Raw genomic sequence first — 24,819 nt, 5'->3', positions numbered from 1 at the left:
CTCCTCTTCTTTTTTCTTTTCTTTTCTTTTGCCTCCAGGGTTATTGATGGGCTCGGTGCCTGCACTATGAATCCACTGCTCCTGGAGGCCATTTTTCCCATTTTGTTGCCTTTGTTGTTGTGCTTTTTGTAGTTGTTATTGTTGTCATAGCTGCTGTTGTTGTTGTTGGATAGGACAGAGAGAAATCAAGAGAGACAAGGAAGACAGAGAAGAGGAGAGAAAGATAGATGCCTGTAGACCTGCTTCACTGCTTGCGAAGTGACTCCCTGCAGGTGGGGAGCTGGAGGCTTGAACCTGGATTCCTATGCAGGCCCTTGTGCTATTCATCATGTGTGCTACTGCCCAGCTCCCTTTGTGGTTTTCTTTTTCATCCCTAAATACCAACTACTCTCTGAAGCTGGGCATCATCTATTTGTCACCCTCACCCTCTCATTATAAATTTTCTTTTTTTAAATTAAAAAAAATTTTTTTTTGGCAAGGGGCAGTCAGTAAAACACCATGTAGTAAGCCTGTTCTGTCATATATTCCAGGATCCAGCCTGGCCCTTACCACATTGGAGGAAGCTTCTGTGCCTTTATCTCTCCCTATCTCTGTCTTCCTCTGCCTGAAAATGTCAGCTGTGAGTAGAGAAGCCCTGGTGATGACCAAAAAAAAAAAAAAGTACTAACTATTTTTCTACTCACAAAACAGGAACATATATATTTGTCATTAATATGTTTTATTAAATACAGTTGTCCTCTTTATTAATTTAATTTCATCTTTCTTTCTTTCTTTCTTTCTTTCTTTCTTCCTTTCTTTTTGTCAGTAAGAATACTGGGCTTGGTACCAGCACTATGAATCCACTGCTCCTAGTGGTCATATTTTTTTCCTTTCTTCTTCTTTTTTTAAAATTTTATTTGATGGGACAGATAGAGAAGTTGAGAGGGTGAGGGAGAAAGAGGGGAGAAAGAAAGATGCCAGGGGGCTAGGTGGTGGCACACCTGATTAAGTACACACATTACAGTGCTCAAGGTCCTCGGTTCAGGCCCCTGGTCCCCACCTGCAGGGGAGAAGTTTCACAAGTGGTGATGCAGGGCTGTAGGTCACTCTCTCTCTCTCTGTCTCTCTCTCTTCTCCTCCCCTTTTCAGTTTCTATCTATCCAATAATAAAATAAACAATAAAAAAAAAGAAAGTTAGACCCCTGCAGGCCTCCTTCACCACTCATGAAGTTTCTCACTGCTCCCAATGGTCATTTTCCCCCTTTCTTTCCCTTTTATTTTATTTGATAAGACAGAGAGAAATTGAGAGGGTGGGAGAGAAAGAGGGGGTAGGGAAAGGAAGTTAGACCCCTGTAGACTTCTTTCACCATGCATGAAGTGTCTCTCCTAAAGGTAAGGAACGGTAGCTTGCATCCAGACCCTTGCACTTGTAATGTGCACAGTCAACCAAGTATGGTAATACATTTGTTGACCTCTAACACATCTGTTTTCTTACAGAGAAAAAAAAAACACCTTCTCTTCTGAACACACTTTCAAAACACTGCCCAGGGGACCAGGTAGTGGTGCATCTGATTAAGCACACATATTACAGTGCACAAGGATCTGAATTCAAGTCCCTGGTCCTCACCTGCAGGGGGAAAACTTCAGGAGTGGTAAAACAGAGCTGCAGATGTCTCTCTGTCTCTTTCCCTCTTTATCTCCCCCTCCCCTCTCAGTTTCTATCCAATAATAAGTAATAAAATAAATTAAAACCAAACCAAAACAAAACAAAACAAAAAATACTCCCCAGCAGTTAAGTAGCTAGTCACATACATTCTAAAAACCAAAAGTTACTGACCTCATTGGTGGAAGGGTGACTTAACGTCCAAGGAATTTCTAATATGTGCAGAGTTCCATAAAAGTCAGCTATGGCTAGAAATTGTTGCTTAGCTGAAAGATTGAAAAATGGGATAAGAAAACAGAACTCAAGGATTCAGAAAGCCATCTAAGAGGTTGAACATGAAATGTGATGCTGTTTTGTGATTTCCCAGAGGGACTTCTAAAGATATAATAAACATTGCCATATATATATATATCTCCATCTTAGAATACTAACATGTAAAAGTCATTTTTTTTTCCCCAGCTGAAGTGGAAGCTGAGACTGGTTCTTTGTTAGTCATGCGGCCAACCTCAAATCTTATTTTCTCATTGTCTATATAAGGAGTGTGGCTCTTGGCTGACGTTGTCCCTTCCTGTGACAGCATGTGGAAAGATTTTTTCAAAGAAAACCATGAAGCTAATTCTCACTGAGAGGACTAAAAGGCACCAAAACCCAGATGAATTTCAAAGGCACAGTCTGAGCCTGTTTTTCTTCTTGTAAAGACAACTTGCTTCATTTGGTCATTTCATATGGGCACAAACCATGAATATGTGTAAGAACTTTAGTTTAGTGGTCCAGGAGGTGGCTCAGTGGATAAAGCATCAGACTTTCAAGCATGAGGTCCCGAGTTCAGTTCCCTGGCAGCATATGTACCAGAATGATGTTTGGCGCCCTCCTCTCCCTCTCCTCTCCTCTCCTCTCCTCTCCTCTCCTCTCCTCTCCTCTCCTCTCCTCTCCTCTCCTCTCCTCTCCTCTCCTCTCCTCTCCTCTCCTCCCCTCCCCTCTCCTCTCCTCTCTCTCTTTCCCCCTCTCTCTCCCCATCTCCCTTTCCTCCCCCTCCCTATCTTCATCATGAATAAATAAATGAAAAAAAGAACTTTAATTCACTCTTTCGTTATGTGAGTTTTTATCTCTTCATTTTCAGAAGGTTTGATCCAGTTTGCTAAGACATAGACTCATAATCCCAGTAGATATACCAAAAACAATGTTTAATAGCAAGGATAGGAAAATACACTTTGGTGACACAGCTAAATTGTGGTCAAACTGTTACATTCTAAAGATGCTAAAGACTGGAAAAGTTCTCCTCCTCCTCCTTTTTCTTCTTTCTTTTCTTTTCTTTCTTTCTTTCTTTCTTTCTTTCTTTCTTTCTTTCTTTCTTTCTTTCTTTCTTTCTTTCTTTCTGTCTGTCTTTCTCCTTTTCTTTCATCATTGCTGGGACTTCATAGCTCCAGGTCAGCTTTCTCAGACGGAAAGTGAGAAACAGAGTGAAATGAAGGGGGTGTGGAGACAGCAAGGCACCGAAGCTTCCACCAGTGTAGTGGAGGTGGGACTCAAACCCAGGTTGTGTGCACAGCAAAGCAGGCAGATTGTGCAGGCGAGCTATTCACCAGCCGTGAATTTCTAAACATTTCTAATAAAGAAATGACTAGAAAGACTTTTTTTTTTTTAAAATCTGAACACCTTTTGGAAACAATAGAAACTTCTTTTTGAAGAGGCAAGTGGATCAGGAGGTTGGCTGAGCAGTAGAGGTCAGTATACTCAGCAGTATGCGAGAGGCCCTGAGTTCAACCCCTGGCACCACACACAAAAAAATGGTGGAGCAGTTTTCTGGACTCTCTCTTACACAGTACTTTTTTTTTATTATTAAAAAGGGAAAATATACTGGGTTTACATAGAAAATAGTATAGTGGTGGAACAGAAATTGGGGGTAAAAGAGACATATTATGCTTTCATAGAAACATACCTGGGCATTTTTGCTTTGTTAGACATTACTCTTCCCTCATAATTAACCCGAAAGATAAAGTCTAACAAGATATGTGACCCTATAGAATCTCACAAAGAAATCGCGGGATACCACACAGGAAGTGATGAGATTTTGTGACATAATGAAACATGGAAGGTACAAAGCTGCTTCAATTTGAGAAGGAAACAGCAGCATGTAGCACGGTGCAGGGACCATCACCCTGGCTGACCCTGAAAGGGGATAAAGGTGCTTTTCTCTTTCTTCTTCTTTTTTTATTATTTATTTATTCCCTTTTGTTGCCAATGTTGTTTTATTGTTGTAGTCATTATTGTTGTTTTTGTTGATGTCGTTGTTGGATAGGACAGAGAGAAATGGAGAGAGGAGGGGAAGACAGAGAGGGGGAAAGACAGACACCTGCAGACCTGCTTCACTGCTTGTGAAGCGACTCCCCTGCAGGTGGGGAGCTGGGGGCTGGAACCCGGATCCTTCCGTGGGTCCTGGCCCTTTACGCCACGAGCGCTTAACCTGCTGCGCTACCGGCCGACCCCCCCCAAGCTACTTTTCCTGGTGTGGTTTAAATCAGCCTATGTGGAGCATAGTAAATAGATCTCAGCAATCACTGTCAATAAAGAAAATAGTAGAGTAGTTCAGGTTGTGTCCAAGGCTCGATTTCACAAGGGGAGAGGGTGGGGAGAAGATAGGAAACAGGGAAGGGAATAGAAAAGGAATGGAAGGAAAAAAAACAAGACCTGAGAAGAAAGCATTGGAAGCTTTCCTGATGAGTAAGTATCACAACAGGCAAACACACAAAATGGCAAAATGGCTTAGCTCATCTCCTCAGAACCGGCATACCTGAGAAGGTCCAGGGTTTGATGTAGGTGATCGTAGTTATACAGATGCTCTGTGACTGGGCTGGCTCATGGGTCTTCTCTAGTAAGTCCCAGATATCAATGTTCCCATCTTCTCGGCCAATGTAAAAGACTCCGGGCCTAGTCAGGGACCAGTGCCCTGAAGTGAATCTTTTTGGTGCACAAGATGACTGAAGGAGGGGTCCACTCTTTAAACAAAACAAAGAATTTTAAAGGCAAATCAAAAGCTTTGGCTATTATCTGAGGGATAGTGACAGTAATTTCTCTTTTTAAAAATTTTAATTAATTTTTTTAATTAATTTTTTTTTCCTTTAGGCGTATCACTGGGGCTGGGTTCCTGCACTATGAATCCACTGCTCCTGTAGCCATTTTTTCAATTTTTTTTTCTCTTACAGGACGGAGAGAAATTGACAGGGGAGGGGATAATAGTGGGAGAAAAAGACACTTGCAGACCTATTTCACCACTTTTGAAGCAACCCCCTGCAGGTGTGGAGCTGGGGGTTCAAACCAGGGGCTCAAATCAGGATCCTTGTGCTTCGTTTTATATGAGCTTAACCCAGTGTGCCACGTCCGGCTCCGATTGTTTTAAATCTTTATTTATTGAATGATTATTAGAGACAGAGAGAAATTGAGAAGGGAGGGAGGGAGGGAGAGAGGAGGGGGAGAGACAGAGAGATACCTGTAGCTCTGCTTCACCACTCGTGAAGCTTTCCCCCTGCTGTGGGGACCAGGGGCTTGAACCTGGGTCCTTGCACACGGTAATGTGAGCGCTTAACCAAGTATGCCACCACCTGGCCCCTTCATGGTAACTTTCTTTGAGTAAAAGTTGAAGCTTATGTTCATGTAAAGAAGACTTATGTCTTATTCAGAAGTGTTTTTTCTTTCTTTTTTCCTGTAGAGATTTTATTTAATCCCAGTTCTTTTCTTTGTTGTTTGTTCTTGTTATCTCTTTCTGCACCTTGTTTTCATGATTCTTTTTAAAGGCAAGCTCGACATTTCATTTGAACTGTTCAATGACTCTAATGATCCAACTACTGTCAAACTCTGCTGTTATTTCTGCAGAGAATGTGAAGCAGGCTAGCTAGACAGAGGGAGAACATAGGAGGGTTGTGTTAGTCAACATGTATAAGAGAGAAATTCTTTGTGTTAAGTCAACATATATAAGAGAGATCATGTACATGGAATCTTCTGCCTCTCATCCCTCACCCAGCTGGGAAGCCTCGTGACAGTGATGGTGCCGAGACAGTAGGGTCAGGGGCAAGATTGTTCGTGAAAAGCTGTGTCACAGACTTCTTGTTTTACTGTGGTGGGATAATTACAGTTAGCAAATGTCTGTGAAACTAGAAAAATTAAGAATCTCCCAGCACCAAATCGATTTTTCTACATTCTGTGTAATGTCCATGTTAATGTGCTAACCAGAGGATAAGGGAATTCAACCAAATTCAATTTCTGTCATCAGGTGGTTAAGTGTACACATTACAGTGTGCTAGGACCCGGGTTTCAAGCCCCTGGCCCCCACCTGCAGGGGGATAGCTTCATGTGTGATATAGCAGGGCTGTAGGTATCTCTCTGCCTCCCCGCCTTTCTATCTCCCCCTCCCCTCAGTTTCTGACTCTATTTAATAATAAATAAATAAAATAAAAAATGGCTTAAAATTTCACTGGTTAAAGTTCCTATTAAAATCTAGCTGTCACGCAGGCACATTTGTTTAGTCGAGTTCCTGTAGCTTCCTTCTAACCTGTCTTTCCAATAAATGCATTTTTTATATCTTGAAATGTATACTGTTTTTTAAAGGTGATTTGAACCCAAGGAGACACACTAATAAATGTGATTTCAAAGTGTGTGTGTGTGTGTGTATGTATGTGTGTGTCCATCCAGAGGGGGAAGCAATCAAGATACCAAGCTCCCTTCAGTGTAGCAGGAATTGGGTTTGAATCTGGGTCACATATATGGCAAAGCAAGCAGTCCACTATCCAAGTGAGTTACTTTGCCAGCCCAGTCTGAAAATCCTTATTCCAATTGTGTGAGAGAACTCACAGCAAACTGGTTACAATCATAGGGCATTAGACAGAGATTATTCTGTTGTCAGGTGTCTGGTTCCCATGGATAGAGCTCTGGTGGCCAGGAAAAGTAAATGAAAAATCAGTTCTAGTTGTCAGCTGCATCCAGTGGCTTGTAAATATAATTTGGAAGACATTTTAGACCATCAAAGCATCAAAAGTTCCTATTCCCTTTTTCGGTGATGGGAGCAGTATTCCTTCTTTGAGAGAGTCTCACAGAGAGAGAAATCCACAGTATTATTGCTCACTCTCTTGCTTCACGTAGCAGCCATTTCACTTCATCTGTTTATACTCCTAGGACCTGAACTGAGCGTCAGGGCCGTCTCCCATCATTCAGCACAACCATCAGAAACTTTCTGGTGAAGAAAGGAGGATGTCACAGATTCATGAGCTCCTTCGAGGTGACACTCCACCAGTGTTCTTGCCACCTTGCCCAGCTCCTTCCATTTCTGAGGATAATCAGGTTCCTGACCTCTGTGTAGCATTTGAATAGCATCGCCCAAGTTTTCTCTCTCTTTAGCAACATAACTAACACTTGGGTCTTGCAAATACGTCAGGAACTACAGCGATAGAACTGGCAAGGTAGGTCACAAGGCCCAGATTTGAGCTCTGGCTCCATCACTAGGCGAAGCGTTAGTGCTATGGAATCTTTCTCTCCCTCCTTTTGTTTTACTCAATCTACCTGACAAAAAATAGTTGACTTGAGGGTGGGTGGTAGTGCACAGGGTTAAGCACACATAGTGTGGAGTGCAAGGGCCAGAGCTAGGATCCTGGGTGGAGCCCCCACTCCACTCCCCACCTGCAGGGGTGTCGCTTTGCAAACAGTGAAGCAGGTGTCTATCTTTCTCTCCCCCTCTCTATCTTCCCCTCCTTCTTCTTTCAGTTTTTCTCTGTCCTATCTAACAACAATAACAGCAGCAACAACAGCAATGGAAAAAAGGCCTCCAGAAGCAGTGGATTCATCGTGCAGGCACCGAGCCCCAGAGATAACCATGGAGGGAGGGAGGGAGTGGGAGGGAGAGATAGAGATAGATAGATAGAGAAGAGAGAGAGAGAGAAGAGGGAAAACAAAATAGTTTGTTTGGATAGTACACTGCTTTTTCCATGTGCACAACGCAGGTTCAAGTCTAGCCCCCACTGCATTAAAGGAAGTTTCAGTGCTGTGGTCTTTTTTTACTCTCTCCCTCTCTCTCTCTCTTTAAAAAAGAAAGAAAAAAAAGAGAGAGAGAGAAGAAAATAGAACAATACATTGCTATAAAGTAGAAGTCCTTCAGTGAATGGGGAGTTTGGTAGTTTCCAACTGGTTTCAATACAAACTTGTACATAAATTCACACACATTTTATTTGAGCATTTGGGTGAGTTAGAGAGTCAGAAGTGAAGCTGTTAGTTAAAGAATATAGTACTTGCAGGGCCTAGGCTGTGGTGCACCTGGTTGAGTGCCCATATTGCAAAGTGCAAGGATCTGAGTTAAAGCTCCCAGTCCCCGCCTGCAGAGAGAAAGCTTCTTGAGTGGTGAAGCAGGGCTGCAGGTGTCTGTCTCTCTCCCACTCTATCAGCCCCTTCCTTCTTAATTTCTGGCTGTCTGTATCCAGTAATAAATGAAGATAATAAAAAATTTAAAAAGAAGAATATAGTATTTACTAAAGAAACATAAGGTTTGTTTAAAGAATATATATACCTGTACACACATATAATGAAAGTATGAAATATATACATATATGAACACAAACACCTATACTGCAGGTTTTGAGAATAATACTTAGCTCACCAGAATGACATATCAGTTTATACTCTCATCAAAAATAATGATTCAGACCACATCCTTGCTTTGCTGGCTTTTCTCTGTCTCTTGAGATTTGGGCAAGTTAGAGCTATCTGCTTGGCTCGAGGCCTCCTTAATCCTTTTCATCAGATACTTGGCACTGCCATGCTTTGACCCACATATATCTCTCTCTTCTCTGCCTGGTGATGAACCTCGTAGATTTTTCCTCTCAACTTCTGAACCTGTTGACACAGTGTTGGTACGGATGCAAAGGCAACAGAGCCAGTAATCTCCTTGGGCTCAACACAGTGATCAGCACCCACTTTTCTGTATTTGGAGGCAGAAGAGGGGAGATAAGTGAGGGGCAGGGTGCAGAGGAGTACAAGTCAAACCAACTGTCCACAATATACATGGCAAAGATAAGACTGTTAGGTTTCAGAGAACCATGGATGTGTAAATATTGCCTGACTTCCACAGGGAAGTCAAGCCAATGGTGTGTTTTCAAAAGACTGACAGGTTCTGTTGACAATCTGGATTCCGGGCCATCTGTTTCAATTTCTCTAAAACGTGTCCTAAAGGCACTGTTATGTCAGAGCTATTGTCTTTCTCAGAACAAAGAACCACACACCCGCTCCTGTTTTATACGACTTACCATAACACCCTCTTTCCAGATGGCAATGTTCCATCCCCCAACGGTGAGGATAATATCCTTGTAGAAAGGTGATCTCTGAACAGTATGGACAGCCCCATCATGGACAGCATACAGGCTCACTGGCTTCTTTGCTGTTGGGAGTGGAAAAAGACATTTTAACTTGAACACTACGAATTCCATTCCCACAAGGAAGAGTGGACAGGGGGCCTGGTAAAGGCACACCCGGCTGGTCACACACACTGTGCAAAGGACTCGGGTTCAGTTCCTGGGTTCCCATGAGTAGGAAGCTTCATGAGCTGTGAAACAGGGCTGCAGGTCTTCTCTCTCTCTCTCTCTCTCTCCATTTACATCTCCCTTTTCCATCTCAATTTCTCTCTGTCTCTATCCAAGATAAATAAAAAAAATCTATAAAAAAGCAGGAGTGGGTAGATGTACAGTGCACAGACAGATCTTGGACTCAAAGAGTGAGAGTCAAGAGCTGAGACTCAGAGGTCCTGCCAAGGGATCGCGTCTCCTCTCCTCACAGGCAGTCCAAAGAATTTTTAAAAAATGTGTGCTTTCAGATAGAGACAGACAAAGGCAGAGAGAGAGAGAGAGAGAGAGAGAGAGAGAGAGAGAGAGAGAGAAGAAGAAGAAGAAGAAGGAGGAGGAGGAGGAGGAGGAGGAGGAGGAGGGACCACAATACTGAAAGTTCCTTCAATAAGGTGGAGGCTGGGCTCAAATCAGAGTCATGTACAAGGCAGTACACTATCCAAGGCAGCTATTTCACTGGAGGATGATGATGATGATGATTTTATCAAGGCCATTTTTTGACTAAGAGAAATCCTTAATGCACTTATGCATTTACTCATACATTAACGTACTCAGCCAATAAAGAGTTGATTTTCTTTTTAATTTTTTTCTTATTATCTTTATTTATTTCTTGGATAGAGATAGCCAGAAATCAAAAGGGAAGGGGGAGATAGAGAGAGAAAGAAACAGAGGCACACCTGCAGCCCTGCTTTATCACTCGTGAAGCATTCCCCCTGCAAGTGGGGATGGGGGGCTTGAACCTAGAATCTTGTGCATTGTAACATATGTGCTCATTGAGGCGCACCGCTACATGGCCTCCCAAAAGTCAATTTTCTATATGCACTAGATACTATAAACGATGATAAACCAGAAGATATTTTAGTGGTAGAGCACTTGTGTGCATCAGGTCCCACATTTGATCCTTGGCACCAGAGCTAAGTGGTGTTTTGATCTCTCTTTCATGAAAATAAAACAAACAAAAAAATAAAACAAAAACAAAACAAAAATCCCATGACCTTTGCCTTCATGGAACTATTTTATAATCTACTGGGAAAAACCCAGAAACTTGTAACAAACAGAGCCCAAACACCAAAGTATATAATAAAATGATGCAAAAATTACTATGTAAGAAGATTAATTCAAAAAATAATGTTTCAGCAAGTTCTTAAGTTGAATTGACCCAGGAGTAAAGGTTCTCTGAAGATGAAGTGGTTAGGTTGAAGTAGCTCAGAATGGGAAGATTTTAATGTGGAGGAGATTGCAGACAGAAGGAACAATCCCCATCTAAGTCCTGCAAAGAAAATTTCTTGGGGCCAAGTGGTGGTGCATTTCATTGAACTCACATGTTACAGTGCACAACGACCCAGGTTTGAACCCCCAGGTCTCACCTGCAGGGAGAAAGCTTTGAGAGTGGTGAAGCAGTGTTGATGGTGTATCTGTTTCTACCTTCTCCTCAATTTCTTGCTGTCTCTAACCAATAAATAAGTAAAGATAAGAAAAAAAAAAGAAAAATGCTTGAACGACCTTTGTCAATTTGAAAAAGGGGCTAAGATTTGCATCCTGGTAATCCTCACATGCGATACATTAAATGAACAGAAATCTGGAGAGTCCAGACTATGCAGGGCCTGCAGGAAAGGAGTTTAGGGCCAGGTGATGGCACACCTGGTAGAGTGCACACGTTACATTGTGTAAGGACCAGGGTTTGAGCTCCTGGTCCCCACCTGCAGAGGGAAAGCTTTGTGGTTAAAACAGTGCTGCAGGTGTCTCTTTTTCTCTTTCCCTCTACCCTCCTGGTTTCTGGGTGTCTCTATCCAATAATAATAACTAAATAAATAAATGGATTTAGATTATATCCTAAGTGTATGTTAATGAGTTTAGTTCTAGAAGTCAATCTAATTGACATTTCCAAATGCCTCTGAATGTGGTAGAAAGAATGGGTCAGAGGCAGGCAAAAGCAAAGTTGGTTGAGAGGTTGTAGTAGTGGCCTCAAAGGTGGCTGAAGTATTGAATTCAAGAACATGAGTTCCCAAGGTCAGTTTTGGACAGCAAATGTGCCAGGGTGATGCTCTGGTTCTCTCTCCTCCTCCTCCTCCTCCTCCTCCTCCTCTCCTTCTCCTCCTCCTCCTCTCCTTCTCCTTCTCCTTCTCCTTCTCCTTCTCCTTCTCCTTCTCCTTCTCCTTCTCCTTCTCCTTCTCCTTCTCCTTCTCCTTCTTCTCTCTCTCTCTCTCTCTCTGTTAACAAATAAACCAATTTTCTTTTTTAAGAGGCTGTTGTGGTCATCCCAGTAAGAGACTGGTAGCTTGGGTGTAGTGAAGAACAGTGAGGAATCAATAGATATTTGTGAGCTAGGATTAGCAGGGCTTGGAGCTGGCTTGAGCAGAAGTAGCAGAGATGAAGTGCTGAGTGCCGGTCTAGTTTCACGGGTGGGAGAGAGAGACGACCAGGGAGTCATGGCTGAGTGGTATGCAGTTCAGTCTTTATTCATGTGGAATGCAGCGCAATCTAAGCTATTTCTAATCACAATTCTGTCCTTATATATCCTGAGGTGGAAGTGTCAGGTCCGAAGAGGATGTACGTAGGATAGGGGGTGGGGAGAAAGAAAAAGCATGCAAAACTGAGGATTAAACCAATGCCCTGGAGGCAGGGCAGTGCTTAGTTAACAGTGGTTATGTAAATAGAATACAGTGTTAAGCAGGGGGGATTAAACCAATGAAACAGAAGGGGTCTTAGAAGAAAAATTTAGAAGCAGACCAACAGCTGAGGATAGGAGTCAGGATTCTGATCAGAGCCATTAGATCCAATGAATTTGTGTTTATTGCAGTTTAGAAAATGAGTTGAGGGGCTGGGTGATGTTGCACCTGCTTGAGCGCACATGTTATGATGCTCAAGGACCCAAGTTCAAGCCCCCGGTTCCCACTTGTGGGGGAGGTAGCTTTGAGAGTGGTGAAGCAATGCTGCAGGTGTTTCTCTTGCTCTCTCTCTCTCTCTCTCTCTCCCTTTACCCTCTTTTATTTCTGGCTCTTTCTATCCAGTAAATAAAGATAATTTTTAAAAAATCAAAAAAAAAAAAAAAGAAAAGAAAAGAAAAGAATAGGAGCAGATTTGTACTTGAACATCAAGAGCTCCATTTAATTTTTTGCCCCAGGCCTAAGCGACCCTGCCTGGCTCTTACAACTACTCTGCAGTTGCCTGGTTCCCTTCCTCTAGTCTGGCTGTGGTACCTACTTGGTCATGGGAGCTGACTCTTACACTTGTAGACCTGGAAGATGGCCATAAAAACCCATGCCTGCCTGAGGTCAAGCTCCAATGGATGGCTACTTTTATACAAAAACCACAAACATATTCCACTGCATTACTAGCTGTGTGAGAATGGGGGCCGGGATCCTTAAGCCAGTCCTTGTGCTTTGCACTATGTGCACTTAACCTGGTGTGTAATTAATTGCCTGGCCTCAGAAGACATACTTATAAGAACATCTTTTTTTAAAAAATGTTTATTTATTCCCTTTTGTTGCCCTTGTTTTATTGTTGTAGTTATTGTTGTTGTTATTGATGTCGTTGTCGCTGTCGTATAGGACAGAGAGAAATGGAGAGAGGAGGGGAAGAGAAAGATAGACACCTGCACACCTGCTTCATCGCCTGTGAAGCGACTCCCCTGCAGGTGGGGAGCCGGGGACTCGAATCAGGATCCTTGGGATCCTTACGATGGTCCTTGCGATTTGCACGGCCACCTGCGCTTAACCCGCTGCGCTACCGCCCAACTCCTGAGAACATACTGAAATAACCAAGGAGATTGCTGCTAAGGCAGGACGCTTGGGGAAAGCATTAGTTTTTGCCTTGCTGCTGCTTCCGTTTTAGAGTCTGGTTCTGTCCCCAGAGGCAGAGTTTCCAAGGCTGTTTCCAAGGCTGGCAAGTTGTAACTTGCAAGTTTCTTTGTTGTTTTCGCCAGGCTGGCTTCACGGGCGGGTAACCGACGACCAGGGACTCATGGTTGAGCTGTAGGCAGTATCTCTTTATTCATGCAGGACGCAGCACAATCTAAGACGAGCTAAGCTAAACTCAAGGTACTCTAAAACTCACAATGCTGTCTTTATATATACTTGCCAAGTAGGGTGGAAACAGGATGTGACATAGAGAGGGTGGAGAGAAAAGTGACTGGTGAAAATCAGAGTGTGACAGGGAGGGGGCGGTGCAGGCGAGAATCCTATCACTGAACCACCAATGCCCTGGAGTGCTTTATGTAAATGTAAAAGTGATTTATGTAAATAGACCAAAGCTTTGAATGGGATTAAATCTATCCCTATATAGGCATATGGTTAAGCAGAAGCCAGGGGGAGCTGGCATACTATCCAACATTTCTTGATTATCCATTCTCCTCTATTCTTTTTCTTTCTTTTTTAATAACTTTCTTTTTTATTTTTAATTTGTTTATTATCTTTATTTATTGGATAGAGACAGCCAGAAATCGAGAGGGTAGGGTAGATAGTGAGGGAGAGAGAGAGAAAGAGACACCTGCAGACCTGCTTCACCACTTGTGAAGCTTTCCCCCTGCAGGTGGGGACTGGGGGGCTTGAACCTGGGTCCTTGAGCACCGTAACATGGGCACTCAACCAGGTGTACCACCACCTGGCCCCCATTCTCCCTATTCTACACACAAGCATGAGAACCAACTTAACAGCTCCACTTTGCTTCTATTTTAATTTTTTACTATTATTTATTTTCCCTTGTGTTGCCCTTGTTGTTTTGTTGTTGTTGTTGATGTCATTGTTGTTGGATAGGACAGAGACAAATTGAGAGAGGAGGGGAAGACAGAGAGGGGGAGAGAAAGACAGACACCTGCAGACCTGCTTCACCGCTTCTCAAGCAGTTCCCCGACAGGTGGGGAGCCGGGGGCTCAAACCGGGATCCCTATGCCTGTCCTTGCGCTTTGTGGCGCTACGTGTGCTTAACCCGCTGCACTACCACCCCACTCCCTCCGCTTTGCTTCTAATCCATTCTCCTCCTGGTGAGGAGGGCACTTCTGGAGTCCAGAAGCCCTCAGAGAAATGTAATGGTCGCCAGGAATAGCAATAATGACAATTCCCAAGATTGTATTTTAAAGACTGTACTTTAAAACAACGTTAGATGTTTCCTACTCATAATAATGTTTCCTTCCCCCCCCTTTTTTAGAAGCCCTTTGTGCTGTGCCATTCAGTTATTAAATGGAGTGCCCGAGCCCCCAGGTCAGATTACTATATGGAAATTACAATTAACAAAGAAAGAAAGAGTTTCCAGAGTCATTCTCTAATATAGCTTTCAATATAGCAGGCTTCAAAGAGTACAGACTGTGAAAAACACACGCAGAGAGACAAAGGGAGTTGAGGGACAGTGGAGGTGGATGTAGGGGTGAAAGGTACAAAATCTGGTTTACAGAATAGGTCCTGTATTGCTTATTTGCAAGTCGTAAAGAGCTTCAAAGTTCTCTTGACAAGAGAAACTCCTGCCGCTATGTGTGGTAACAGATGCTAGATTGGCTGTGGTGGTCACTTAGCACTACGTACGGATATCTAACTGCTAGGTTGTGCACCTGAAGCTAATACGGTTTTACATGTCAGTTATACCTCGATACACTTCTGTAATTAAAAACATGTAGGTTGGGTAGTAGTAGCTTAACGAGTAGAATACTGGACTTAAATGCCCAAGGCTATTAGCTACGGAAGAAGGGCAAACGCTAGAAGAAGAAGAAGAGGCTCCCTTCCCAGTGCCCCCTGTCCTGGAGCGGTACTTTCTCTACCCCTCTCTCTAATCTCAAGTGAAATATATAAAAATTTGATCTTAAAAAAGTTAAAAATTGCACAAAATTACTCAGAACAGCACCATTTAAGCAAAATTAAACTCTTTAAAATGGTTTATTTATTTATTATTGACAGAAAGAAGTTGAGGGGGGGAGATGGGGAGATAGAGAGGGAGAGAGAGAGACAGAGAGACACCTGCAGCCCTGCTTCACCACTCAGGAAGCTTTCCCCCTCCAGGTGGGAACCAGGGGCTTGAAATTGAAATTGGGTCCCTGAGCGCCGTGAAGTGAGCGCTAAACCACGTGTGCCATGCCTGACTCTTGCAAAATTAAATTCTTTAAAGTATCAGATAACTCGGAGGAAGGCAAGAAAAAAGGAAAGAGAGAAACAAACAAATAGGGCATACAAAAATAAAATGACAGGGCTGGGTGGTTAACCCTGTTAAGTGCACATAACCGGGATTTGAGCCTACCCCCACCCCCACCCCCCACCCCCTGCTGCCAGGCTGCAGAATGTAAAAAAGAAAGAAAGAAAGAGAGAAAGAGAGAAAGAAAGAAAAGCATGCTTTCTATAGGTGACATTTACATGCTTACATTCCCTGAACTTCACCCATCATCCCAGTGGGCATAAGTTGTCATTTGGTTTTTTATAGTACAAAATATTTGACTGATAACTTTAAGGTACTATGATGAATTCACAGTATTCTTTAGGCAGGTTTGCAGCCTAAAGCACAGACAGTTTTTTTTTTGTAATGCAAATATCTGATTTAAGTTTTTTAAGTTTAATTTTATTTATTTATATTTATTTATTCCCTTTTGTTGCCCTTGTTTTATTGCTGTAGTTATTGTTGTTATTGTTGGATAGGACAGAGAGAAATGGAGGGAGGAGGAGAAGACAGAGAGGGGGAGAGAAAGACACCTGCAGACCTGCTTCACCACTTGTGAAGCAACTCCCCTGCAGGTGGGGAGCCAGGGCTCGAACCAGGATCCTTACGCCGGTCCTTGTGCTTTGCACCACCTGTGCTTAACTTTTAATTTTTAATTTAATTTAATTTAATTTAATAGGACAGAGAGATATTGAGAGAGGAGGGAGAGGTAGAGAGGGAGGGAGAAAGAGAGACACCTGCAGACCTGCTTCACTGCTTGTGAAGCTTCCCGGCTGCAGATGGGCAGTGAGGGCTCCATCTGGGGTCCTTTTGCAGATCCTTCTGCACAGCACTCTGCGTGCTTAACTGGGTGTGCCACTGCCTACTCCCCTGATTTAAGCTTTGATCACTGAGGTATCTACTTCAAAGAAGGCTATCTCCAATATACACGGTTTCAACCTCTCCACTAGATAAAAAGCTAGTGGGGGTCACGTGGTGATGCACCTGGTTAAGAGCACATGTTACAAAGCTAAAGGACCCAGGTTTTAGCCCCCAGTCCCCACCTTCAGGAGGGAAGGCTTCAAGAGTGGTGAAGCAGGGCTGCAGGTGTCTCTCCGTCTCTTCTATCTCCTCCTTCCCTTTAGATTTCAGACTGCCTCTATTCAACAAATAAAATAAAGATAACAAAAAAATTCATATTTATTTTTTCCCTTTTGTTGCCCTTGTTGTCTTTTACTGTTGTTGCGGTTATTATTGTTCTTATTGATGTTGTCATTGTTAGACAGGACAGAGAGAAATGGAGAGAGGAGGGGAAGACAGAGAGGGGGAGAGAAAGATAGACACTCGCAGATCTGCTTCAGCACATGTGAAGTGACTCCCCTGAAGGTGGGGAGCCAGGGGCTCGAACTGGGATCCTGATGCACCAGGTGTGCTTAACCAGCTGTGCTACCACCTGACTCCCCCTCCCATTTTTTTTAAAGATAAAAAGCTATTGGGGGCCCATTGAAGTGACTTTGTTGCAAATATCTTGGTCAGTATCTGATAACTAACAATTTGGGTGATTATTTCTTTTCAACAATTATTTCTTTTCATGCTTTAAGCTGCTGTTTTTTATTTTCTACATTCACCATTAAAGCATGAACCCCAAAGCACAACCTGGAGGGAGGTTACGTCTCCCTTTTCCCTCCTCAGTAATGCTGGGGGGACAGTTTCAGGTGCGCTGCGTAGTTCAGGTCCCATGAATAATAAATTGTTTTTCCTTCTAGTTTCCTGTTCTTATTAAAAGGGGTCATGTAATCTTAGTAAGAGCCACAAGGTCTGACCCAGTCACCATAGTAGTTATTCATATGCTAAGCTCTGCACACAACAGCCATTAAAGTTTCTCTCTCTCTCTCTCTGTCTCTCTCTCTCTCTCTCTCTTTCTCTCTCTCTTTCCTCCAGGTTTATTGCTGGGGCTTGGGGCCAGTACTATGAATTCAAATGTTCCTAGTGGCCATGATTTCATTTTATTGGATATGACAGAGAGAAATTGAGAGAAGATGGGAAGATAAGAGTGGGAGAGAGAAAGAGAGACACCTGTAGACCTGCTTCACCACTTGTAAAGTGTCCCCCCTGCAGGTGGGGAGCCAGAGGCTTGAACCAGGATCCTTGCGCAGGTCCTTGCACTTAGTACTATTAGTACTATGTGCTCTTAAATGGGTGCAGTAACACCTGACCCTCCCTTCTCCTTTCTTTTTCTTCCTTCCCTCCTTTCTTTCTCTCTCTTTTCTCTCTCCTTTTATTCCTTCCCTTTCCTTTCTTTTTTCATTCATTCTTTCTCTTTCTTTTTCTGAATGAGCTAAATGCTAAGACAGGCAATTTCTTTTCTTCCTGATCAGCCATATTCCACTGATCATCTAGTCCTAGCAATGTTGACTTCTAGCTTCTCTCCCTTACAGTTAGTTCCTCTACTATATAGCCCTGCTATGAGACCTATACTTCAGTTCTTACTTATGTATTTATTTGTTTGTTTGTTTACTCCCCTTTGTTGCCCTTTTTTATTGTTGTAGTTATTGTTGTTGTTATTGATGTCATCGTTGTTGGATAGGACAGAAAGAAATGGAGAGGAGGGGAAGACAGAGAAGGTGAGAGAAAGACACCTGCAGACCTGTCTGTGAAGCGACTCCCCTATAGCTGGGAAGCCAGGGGCTTCAGCCAGGATCCTTCTGCTGTTCCTTGCGCTTTGCGCCACGTGCGCTTAACCCCCTGTTCTACTGCCCAGTTCCCTACTTCAGGTCTTAGAGCTCCGCTGAGCTATGGTAAATGGTCATCATTCTTCTCAAACAAACTCCACCCAGAAATTGATCCAGTCCCTGCTCTCCTGCCACAGTGATTCACTGGTTATATTGCTCCTTCTAAGACAAAGTCCAAAGCTCTTTGTAAGGCACTAGAAATAAATACTGCCTTTGTGGGACCTGTTCTGTTTTTTTTTTTTTTTTTTTTCTTTCTCTCCAGGGTTATTATTGGGGCTTGGTGGCAGCACTACAAATCCTCCAGCCCCCCTCCTTTTTTTTTTTTTAAACTAGATTGAACAGAGAGAAATTGAGAGGGGAGGGGTAGATAGAGAGGGAGAGAGAAAGAGACAGCTGCAGGCCTGCATCACCGCTTATGAAGCAGGCGGTTCCTCTATAGGTGGGGAGTGGGGGTGAAGGCGGTTCAAAACCAGAATCTTACACTGGCCCTGTCGCCTAGTACTGTGTGTGTATAATTGGGTGCGTCACCCTGGCTCCCTGCTGCTGTTTTTCCTCCCTCCCTCCCTCCCTCCCTTCTTCCTTCCTTTCTTCCTTCCATTTTTTGGCAGAAGAGTCTCCTGCTGTTTTTTTTTTTCTCCCTCCCTTCCTTCCTTCCTTCCTTCCTTCCTTCCTTCCTTCCTTCCTTCCTTCCTTCCTTCCTTCCATTTTTTGACCAGGAAAGTCTCCTGCTGTTGTTTTTTCTCCCTCCCTCCCTTCCTCCCTCCTGCCTGCCTCCTTCCTTCCTTCCATTTTATGGCCAGAAGAGTCTCCTGCTTTCTAATGGTCTTGTACTTCTCTGAGATTCTCTCTCTCTCTCTCTCTTTTTTTTTTTTGTTTCTACACTTACTACTCTTTCTTTACCTGGAAAAAGTGAATTCGTCCTTCAGACTCAACTGAATTGTATCTCTCCTCAGTAGGGACTTTTCTTAACACCCAAGACAATCTCTCTCCAGATACCCTGCCATTTTGTGATTACTTCTGACCACAACATTAGTGACAATGCAATGTCATTGTGTATTTAATTATTTGACATTTTCAATAAATAATGGGGCTCCTTTGGGAAGAATAATGTGGGCATTTTTATGTCCCTGGAGGCTGGCACGTAGCATATTCTTTAAAAAAATAATAATTTGATGACTGAATGAACAAATGAGAAAGACCTGCTGCTAGTGGTGCTCAAACAAAAAGCATTTGGTTTTTTTAATTTGTTTTAAAAAGTATTTTATTTATTTTATTTTTGAGAGATATGCAGAGAAAGCATATCATAGAGAGAAATACCAGAGCACTGCACAGCTCTGGCTTATGGTGGTACAGGGGACTGAACCTGGGACTTCGGATCCTCAGGCATGAGAGTCTCTTTGCACAAACATTATGCTATCCACCCCCGCCCCCAGCATTTGGTTTTAAAGACTTTTTTTTTTGGTCATCAATTATTTTACAAATGAAACAAAAAAGCCCATTTCATATAAATAACTTGTTTATCATGATCCTCTTCAAAATCTCAGGAATCTGACTCCAGGGGGTGATGGAGCCCAAGATCTTCAAGACCAAAAGGAGCCAGGGCCCATGGTGCACAGACAAGTCCTGCAATTGAACGTGGGTCCCAGCGATGCAGTGGAGAATGCTGACATGTTATTACTGAAACTGTGGCCACTTTTTACCTTTTCTTTTCTTCAGTAAAATTGATGTGGATCTTTACAGTTAGAAAAAAAACAAAATTGGGGCCAGATGGTAGTGCACCGGGTTAAGTGCACTTGGTACCAAGCAGTAACAACCTTGCAAGGATTCCAGTTTGAGCCCCCAGTTCCCCACCTGCAGGGGGTGTGTGTGTGTTACTTTACAAGTGGTGAAGCAGGTCTGCAGTTGTCTATCTATCTTTCTTCCTCTCTATCTTCCCCTCCCCTCTCAATTTCTCTCTGTCCTATCAAAAAAAAAAAAAAAAAAAATGGCCACAGGAACAGGGGATTTATAGTGCAGGCATCAAGCTCCAGCAATAATCTTAGAGGGAAAAAAAGAAAGAGAAAGAAGGAAAGAAGGAAAGAAAGGAAGGAAGGAAGGAAGGAAGGAAGGAAGGAAGGAAGGAAGGAAGGAAGGAAGGAAACACAATTAAATTGGCCCAAGACTGGTGGTTTATAGGCTGGGACAACCATTCCCTGGAAGAAGTCACACAGTTACATTCTTTTATCTTAGACTGGACCACTGTCTGTGGGGCTTTTTCTGGTACCATCCCAGTGGGACTTGGGACTTAAACCTGGGTCTTTGTGTAATGCATGCACTTAACTAGATGAGCCATCTCCTGTCCTATTCTTCTGTGTTTTGAAACAAAGTTCAAATACATTTTTACATCATGATAAAAGACAAAGCCTTCAAGTAAGCAGTTGTAATTGCAGAGAATTGTAGCTGTAAAGATAGAGAGATGTGTCCTAATAATCTACAGTCTGTTAAGAAGCTTCTGAATAGATTCTCAAATAACACTGGAGAGACTTGTTAGTCTAGAACAGTGGTTCTCTGATTTGACCAACACCAGAATTATTTGGAAGACTGTTAAAACATAGACTGCTAGACACAGCCCCAGGACTTTTAATTCTGTTGACCAGGATGAAACCAGAGAATCTGACAAGTTCTGAAGTGGACAAATGCAGCTAGCGCTGAAACACTCTTCGAGGACCACCGGATTGAAATATACTAAAAACTTCTTTGAAATTAAATCGCTTAAAACCAAGTGCCGGAACAGCAAAGTTTCAACTACAATTTAGTGAAAATATTAACATATTATGGAACTTTATTCTCATTTGTAATCTTCCTGAGAACAGACACTTTTTTTTCTTTTTTATTTCATCAGTGTATTGTTTACAGTAGAACTCGGATTCAAAAGAGCGAGCAAGAAATCTGGGGAGAACATAGTGGTAGCACATCAGACTTGCCTCTCAGAGGTCCCAGAGGCCTCAGGCTCACTTCCTAACACCACTATATGCCAGAGGTGAGCAGTGTGCCGGTACTCTTCTCTCTTTCTCTATCTCTTGAAAATTTAAAAAACCAAGTCATATTTATTACATGTATTACATAAGACTTGTTTATTTACTTTTTTCTTGCTGGGACCTTGCAACTACACTATTCTACTGCATCTGGTGGACTTTTTCATTCTCTTAATTTCAGGCAAAGACTGAGAAGTCCACAGAGGAAGGGAATAAAGACACAATAACAATAGCAAGCAGGGGGTAGAAAGCATAATGGTTATGCAAAGAGACTCTCATGCCTGAGGCTCCAGAAAATGCCAAGTTCAACCCCTCTGCATTACCATAAGCCAGAGCTGAGTAGTTCTCTGTTGGAAAAAAAAAGGGGGTGGGGGAGGTGGTGGTACACCTGGTTGAGCACATGTATTACAATGCTCAAGGATTAGGGTTCAAGCCCCCGGTTCCCACCTGCAGGGGGAAAGCTTTATGAGTGGTGAAATCAGGGCTGCAGTTGCCTCTCTGTCTCTCTCCCTCTCTATCGCCCCCTTCCCTTTTGATTTCTGGCTATCTCTATCCAGTAAATAAAGATTAAAAAGGAGGAGGAGGAGGAGAAGAAGGAGGAGAAGAAATTAAAAAGAAAGAAAGAAAGAAAGAAAGAAAGAAAGAAAGAAAGAAAGAAAGAAAGAAAGAAAGACATAATAGTACTGTTTCACTGTTCATGTAGATTCCCTGGTGCCTGGTGTGGTGTTCCTATGTGGTGCCAGGGGCTAGAAATAGGGTTCTTATACTTGGAAAAGTATGAATAGTTCTCCTCCTTCTCCTTCTTCTCCTTCTTCTCCTTCTCCTTCTCCTCCTCCTCCTTCTTCTTCTTTTTCCCCTTCCCCTTCTCCTCTTTCTTTCTTTCTTTCTTTCTTTCTTTCTTTTTTAAAAGTATGAGTTCTACAAGGGGAGCTATCTACTGGTCCCTAACGTTTTTATATATAAAATAAAACTCTAGTATTAAAGAAAAAAAAATCCAGGTAAAAACCAGGGACTGGGCTGGCATTCTTACATCTTTAGAAACATACCAGAAAATGAATATACAGAAGCAGTGACTACTTCAGAGCCTAGGCACTGTCTAGCTTTTCTCTGAAAGTGTTTCCATCCATCTTGCCATCCTGAGTCCATTTCTTCTCCACAGATAGATGAAATCAGTTGTGTTGTAATGAGGGTCTTGCCCCCTGGTTAATTTGAGTGAGAATAGAAGCTCTTCCCACTTTGAGTCCTGTCCCAGTTGACTCTAAAATTGTCCCAGTTGAATCTAGCAGACTAAAGAGAATAAGAAGGCAAGGGGACTGTTGCTTCCCACACACAGCTGAGTGTGCTCCTTGCACTGATGCTTAGCCTCACAGTCTGGGTATTAGACCAGTTCCCATCAAAAGGAAGGTCCTACGACCTGCTAGGGGGGTGCACACCACTGGGTAACCTATCTTCTGGCCTTCTGTCCTACAGTCCAGAAGACAGAACTCTTCAAGTCCGGAGACCTTTGGGATCATTACAATTCAAGTTTATAATTTCACACTGACTTAGATATTTCCTCATAGTAGAGCTGTTATGCTTTTGAACCATTGTCTTTTTTTTTTTTAAACCGATACTAGAGCTATTGCTGGAACTTGGTGCCAACACAGTGACTCCATTGTTCCTATAGTCATTTTCCCCCTTTCCTCTTCTTTTCATGACAGAGGCTGGGAGAAACAGAAGAGAAGAGAGAGAGAGAGAGAGAGAGGGAGAATGAGTGATACTCATAGCACTGCTCCATTGCTCATGAACCTTCTCCTCTGCAAGTGGAGACTTGAACTCAGGTTTTTGAGCATGATAACCTGTACTTGACTGAATGTGCCACCACCTGATCCTTGAAGCAGCACTGTGTGTGTGTGTGTGTGTGTGTGTGTGTGTGTGTATGTGTGTGTGTGTGTGAAATCATCTTAAGTGTTTTGGTCATTTAAGCATCAGGAGATCTGTGCTCCTCAGATTCTGGTGTTAGAGGAAACCACTTGGCAAATTTTACTGGAACCCATATTGAGGGTCCATTGACACGGGCAGGGTCCTTTATTTCCGCTGAGTGTCAGGAAGATAACAGCTTTGCTGTTCCTCACTTGGAGCAAGTCTAGAGTTAGAACCTCAGGTTCATTTTTCTAGGTAGCAAGAAAGACTGGGGTTACTCAGGGCTTTGTAAAAAACAACAACAACAACAAACAAACAAACTACTTATTCATAAAGGAGTAATCATCAAAACTTACGCACGAGTCGGCCAGTGTCAGGGTCTCTTTCCATTTTCCAATCTGTGTATATCACTTCCCCTTCCTAAAAGGAGCACAGGGTTCTGATAAGAACAATAATGACTTGAGAGGAAAAAAGGCCCCAGAAAGCAGTTCTGGAGATAATGTGCACGAATGCCCACTGCTGGGTTTCCGAAGTTCTTGTCGGCCACAGACAGCTGTCCCAGCTGACTGCGAGCTCCAGGAGGCGAGAGATCTGACAGGACTTATTCAGCAGTTTGTTCTCAATATGTTACAAAGTCAATTTTTTTTTGTTATTTTATTTATTTGTTTTTTTTGACACCAAGGTTATTTCCTGGGTTCAGTATCTACATGATTCCACCATTCCTGGTGGCCATTTTCCCCAAATCCTTCCTTCTTTCTTTCGATTCTTTCTCTCTTTTTCTCTTTCTTTCTTTCTCTCTGCTTTATTTTTACTTGATGGGACAGAGAGAAATTGAGAGGGGAGGGGAGATAGAGAGGGAGAGAGACAGAGAGACACCTGCAGACCTGCTTCACCACTTGTGTAGTGTCCTCCCTGTAGGTGGGGAGCGGGGGCTGAAACCTGGATCCTTCTACATGATGATATGTGCACTTTACTGGGTGCACTGCTCCCTGGCCCCCCCTTTTCTGACAGAGACAGAAATAAGGAAGGAAGGAGGGAGGGAGACAGAGAAAGAGAGACTCCTGCAGCTCTGCTCCATTGCTTGTGATGTTTCTCTCCTTGCATGTGGGGGTTGGGGCTTCAATCCAGGACCTCATGCATGGCAAAGTGTGCTCAGCTCAGAACTCCACTGCATGGCCCCCAAAGTCAATATGTATAAATATTTGTGGAATAGGGAAGAAAGAGGAAAGAACTTGAAACATGGTACTCATAACCTTTTGAAGCTGAGAACAGGAAGCACAGTTTCATGCAAGTAGCATAAGGAACATCTATCTATTCTGGTTCCATTTACAGCCATTTTTGAGGAGAAGGAAGACAGGGCCCTTGGGATAAAGAAGGAGCTTCACAAAGGGAGAATATAGCTAATGAAAAGCAGAGATGGAAGAGCATTGGAGAAAAAGTTTAGTCCCAGGGCCAGATAGTGGTGCACCTGGTTAAGTACACACATCACAGTGTGCAAGGACCCAGGTTCAAGCCCCTGGTCCCCACCTGCAGGAAAGCTTCACAAGTGGTGAGGTAAGGCTACAGATAACTCTCTTTCCCTCTTTATTGCCCCCTTTCTAAGTTTCTCTCTGTTTCTGTCCAATAATAAATTTAAAAAAATTTTAAAAGTGGAACTTTAAAAAAGAAGAAAAATTAGTCTTGTGTCATCATCTTATAGACTGAGACACAGGTTAAAGTGACCTCCTCAAGATCAGGCAGATCTATTGTCCTAATTCTAACATACTTTTCACCAGGCAGTCATAGGAGAATGCAAGGCATGTGAAAATAAGTCAAGAATC

General features: G+C 42.9%; 1 protein-coding gene across 3 annotated transcripts in view; it reads right to left on the bottom strand.

The window, feature by feature from the left end:
* DNAI3 (dynein axonemal intermediate chain 3) overlaps positions 1 to 24,819 on the bottom strand; it is a 110,631-nt gene that overhangs the window by 22,413 nt on the left and 63,399 nt on the right. For 2 of the 3 annotated variants that reach the window (XM_060202265.1, XM_007524741.3), the window contains exons 18-21: positions 23,356 to 23,419; positions 8,926 to 9,056; positions 4,434 to 4,638; positions 1,817 to 1,908 (exon numbers count right to left, since the gene is read on the bottom strand). In XM_060202265.1, coding sequence (XP_060058248.1) covers positions 1,817 to 1,908; positions 4,434 to 4,638; positions 8,926 to 9,056; positions 23,356 to 23,419 — 492 coding nt within the window. The remainder of the gene's footprint in view (positions 1 to 1,816; positions 1,909 to 4,433; positions 4,639 to 8,925; positions 9,057 to 23,355; positions 23,420 to 24,819) is intronic. The other variant, XM_060202266.1, reaches the window with a different exon arrangement.

Source organism: Erinaceus europaeus, chromosome 11, assembly GCF_950295315.1.
Source record: "Erinaceus europaeus chromosome 11, mEriEur2.1, whole genome shotgun sequence".
NCBI lineage: Eukaryota > Metazoa > Chordata > Mammalia > Eulipotyphla > Erinaceidae > Erinaceus > Erinaceus europaeus.
The sequence above is the reverse complement of the archived record's forward strand: the minus strand, read 5'-3'. Positions and strand labels throughout refer to the sequence as shown.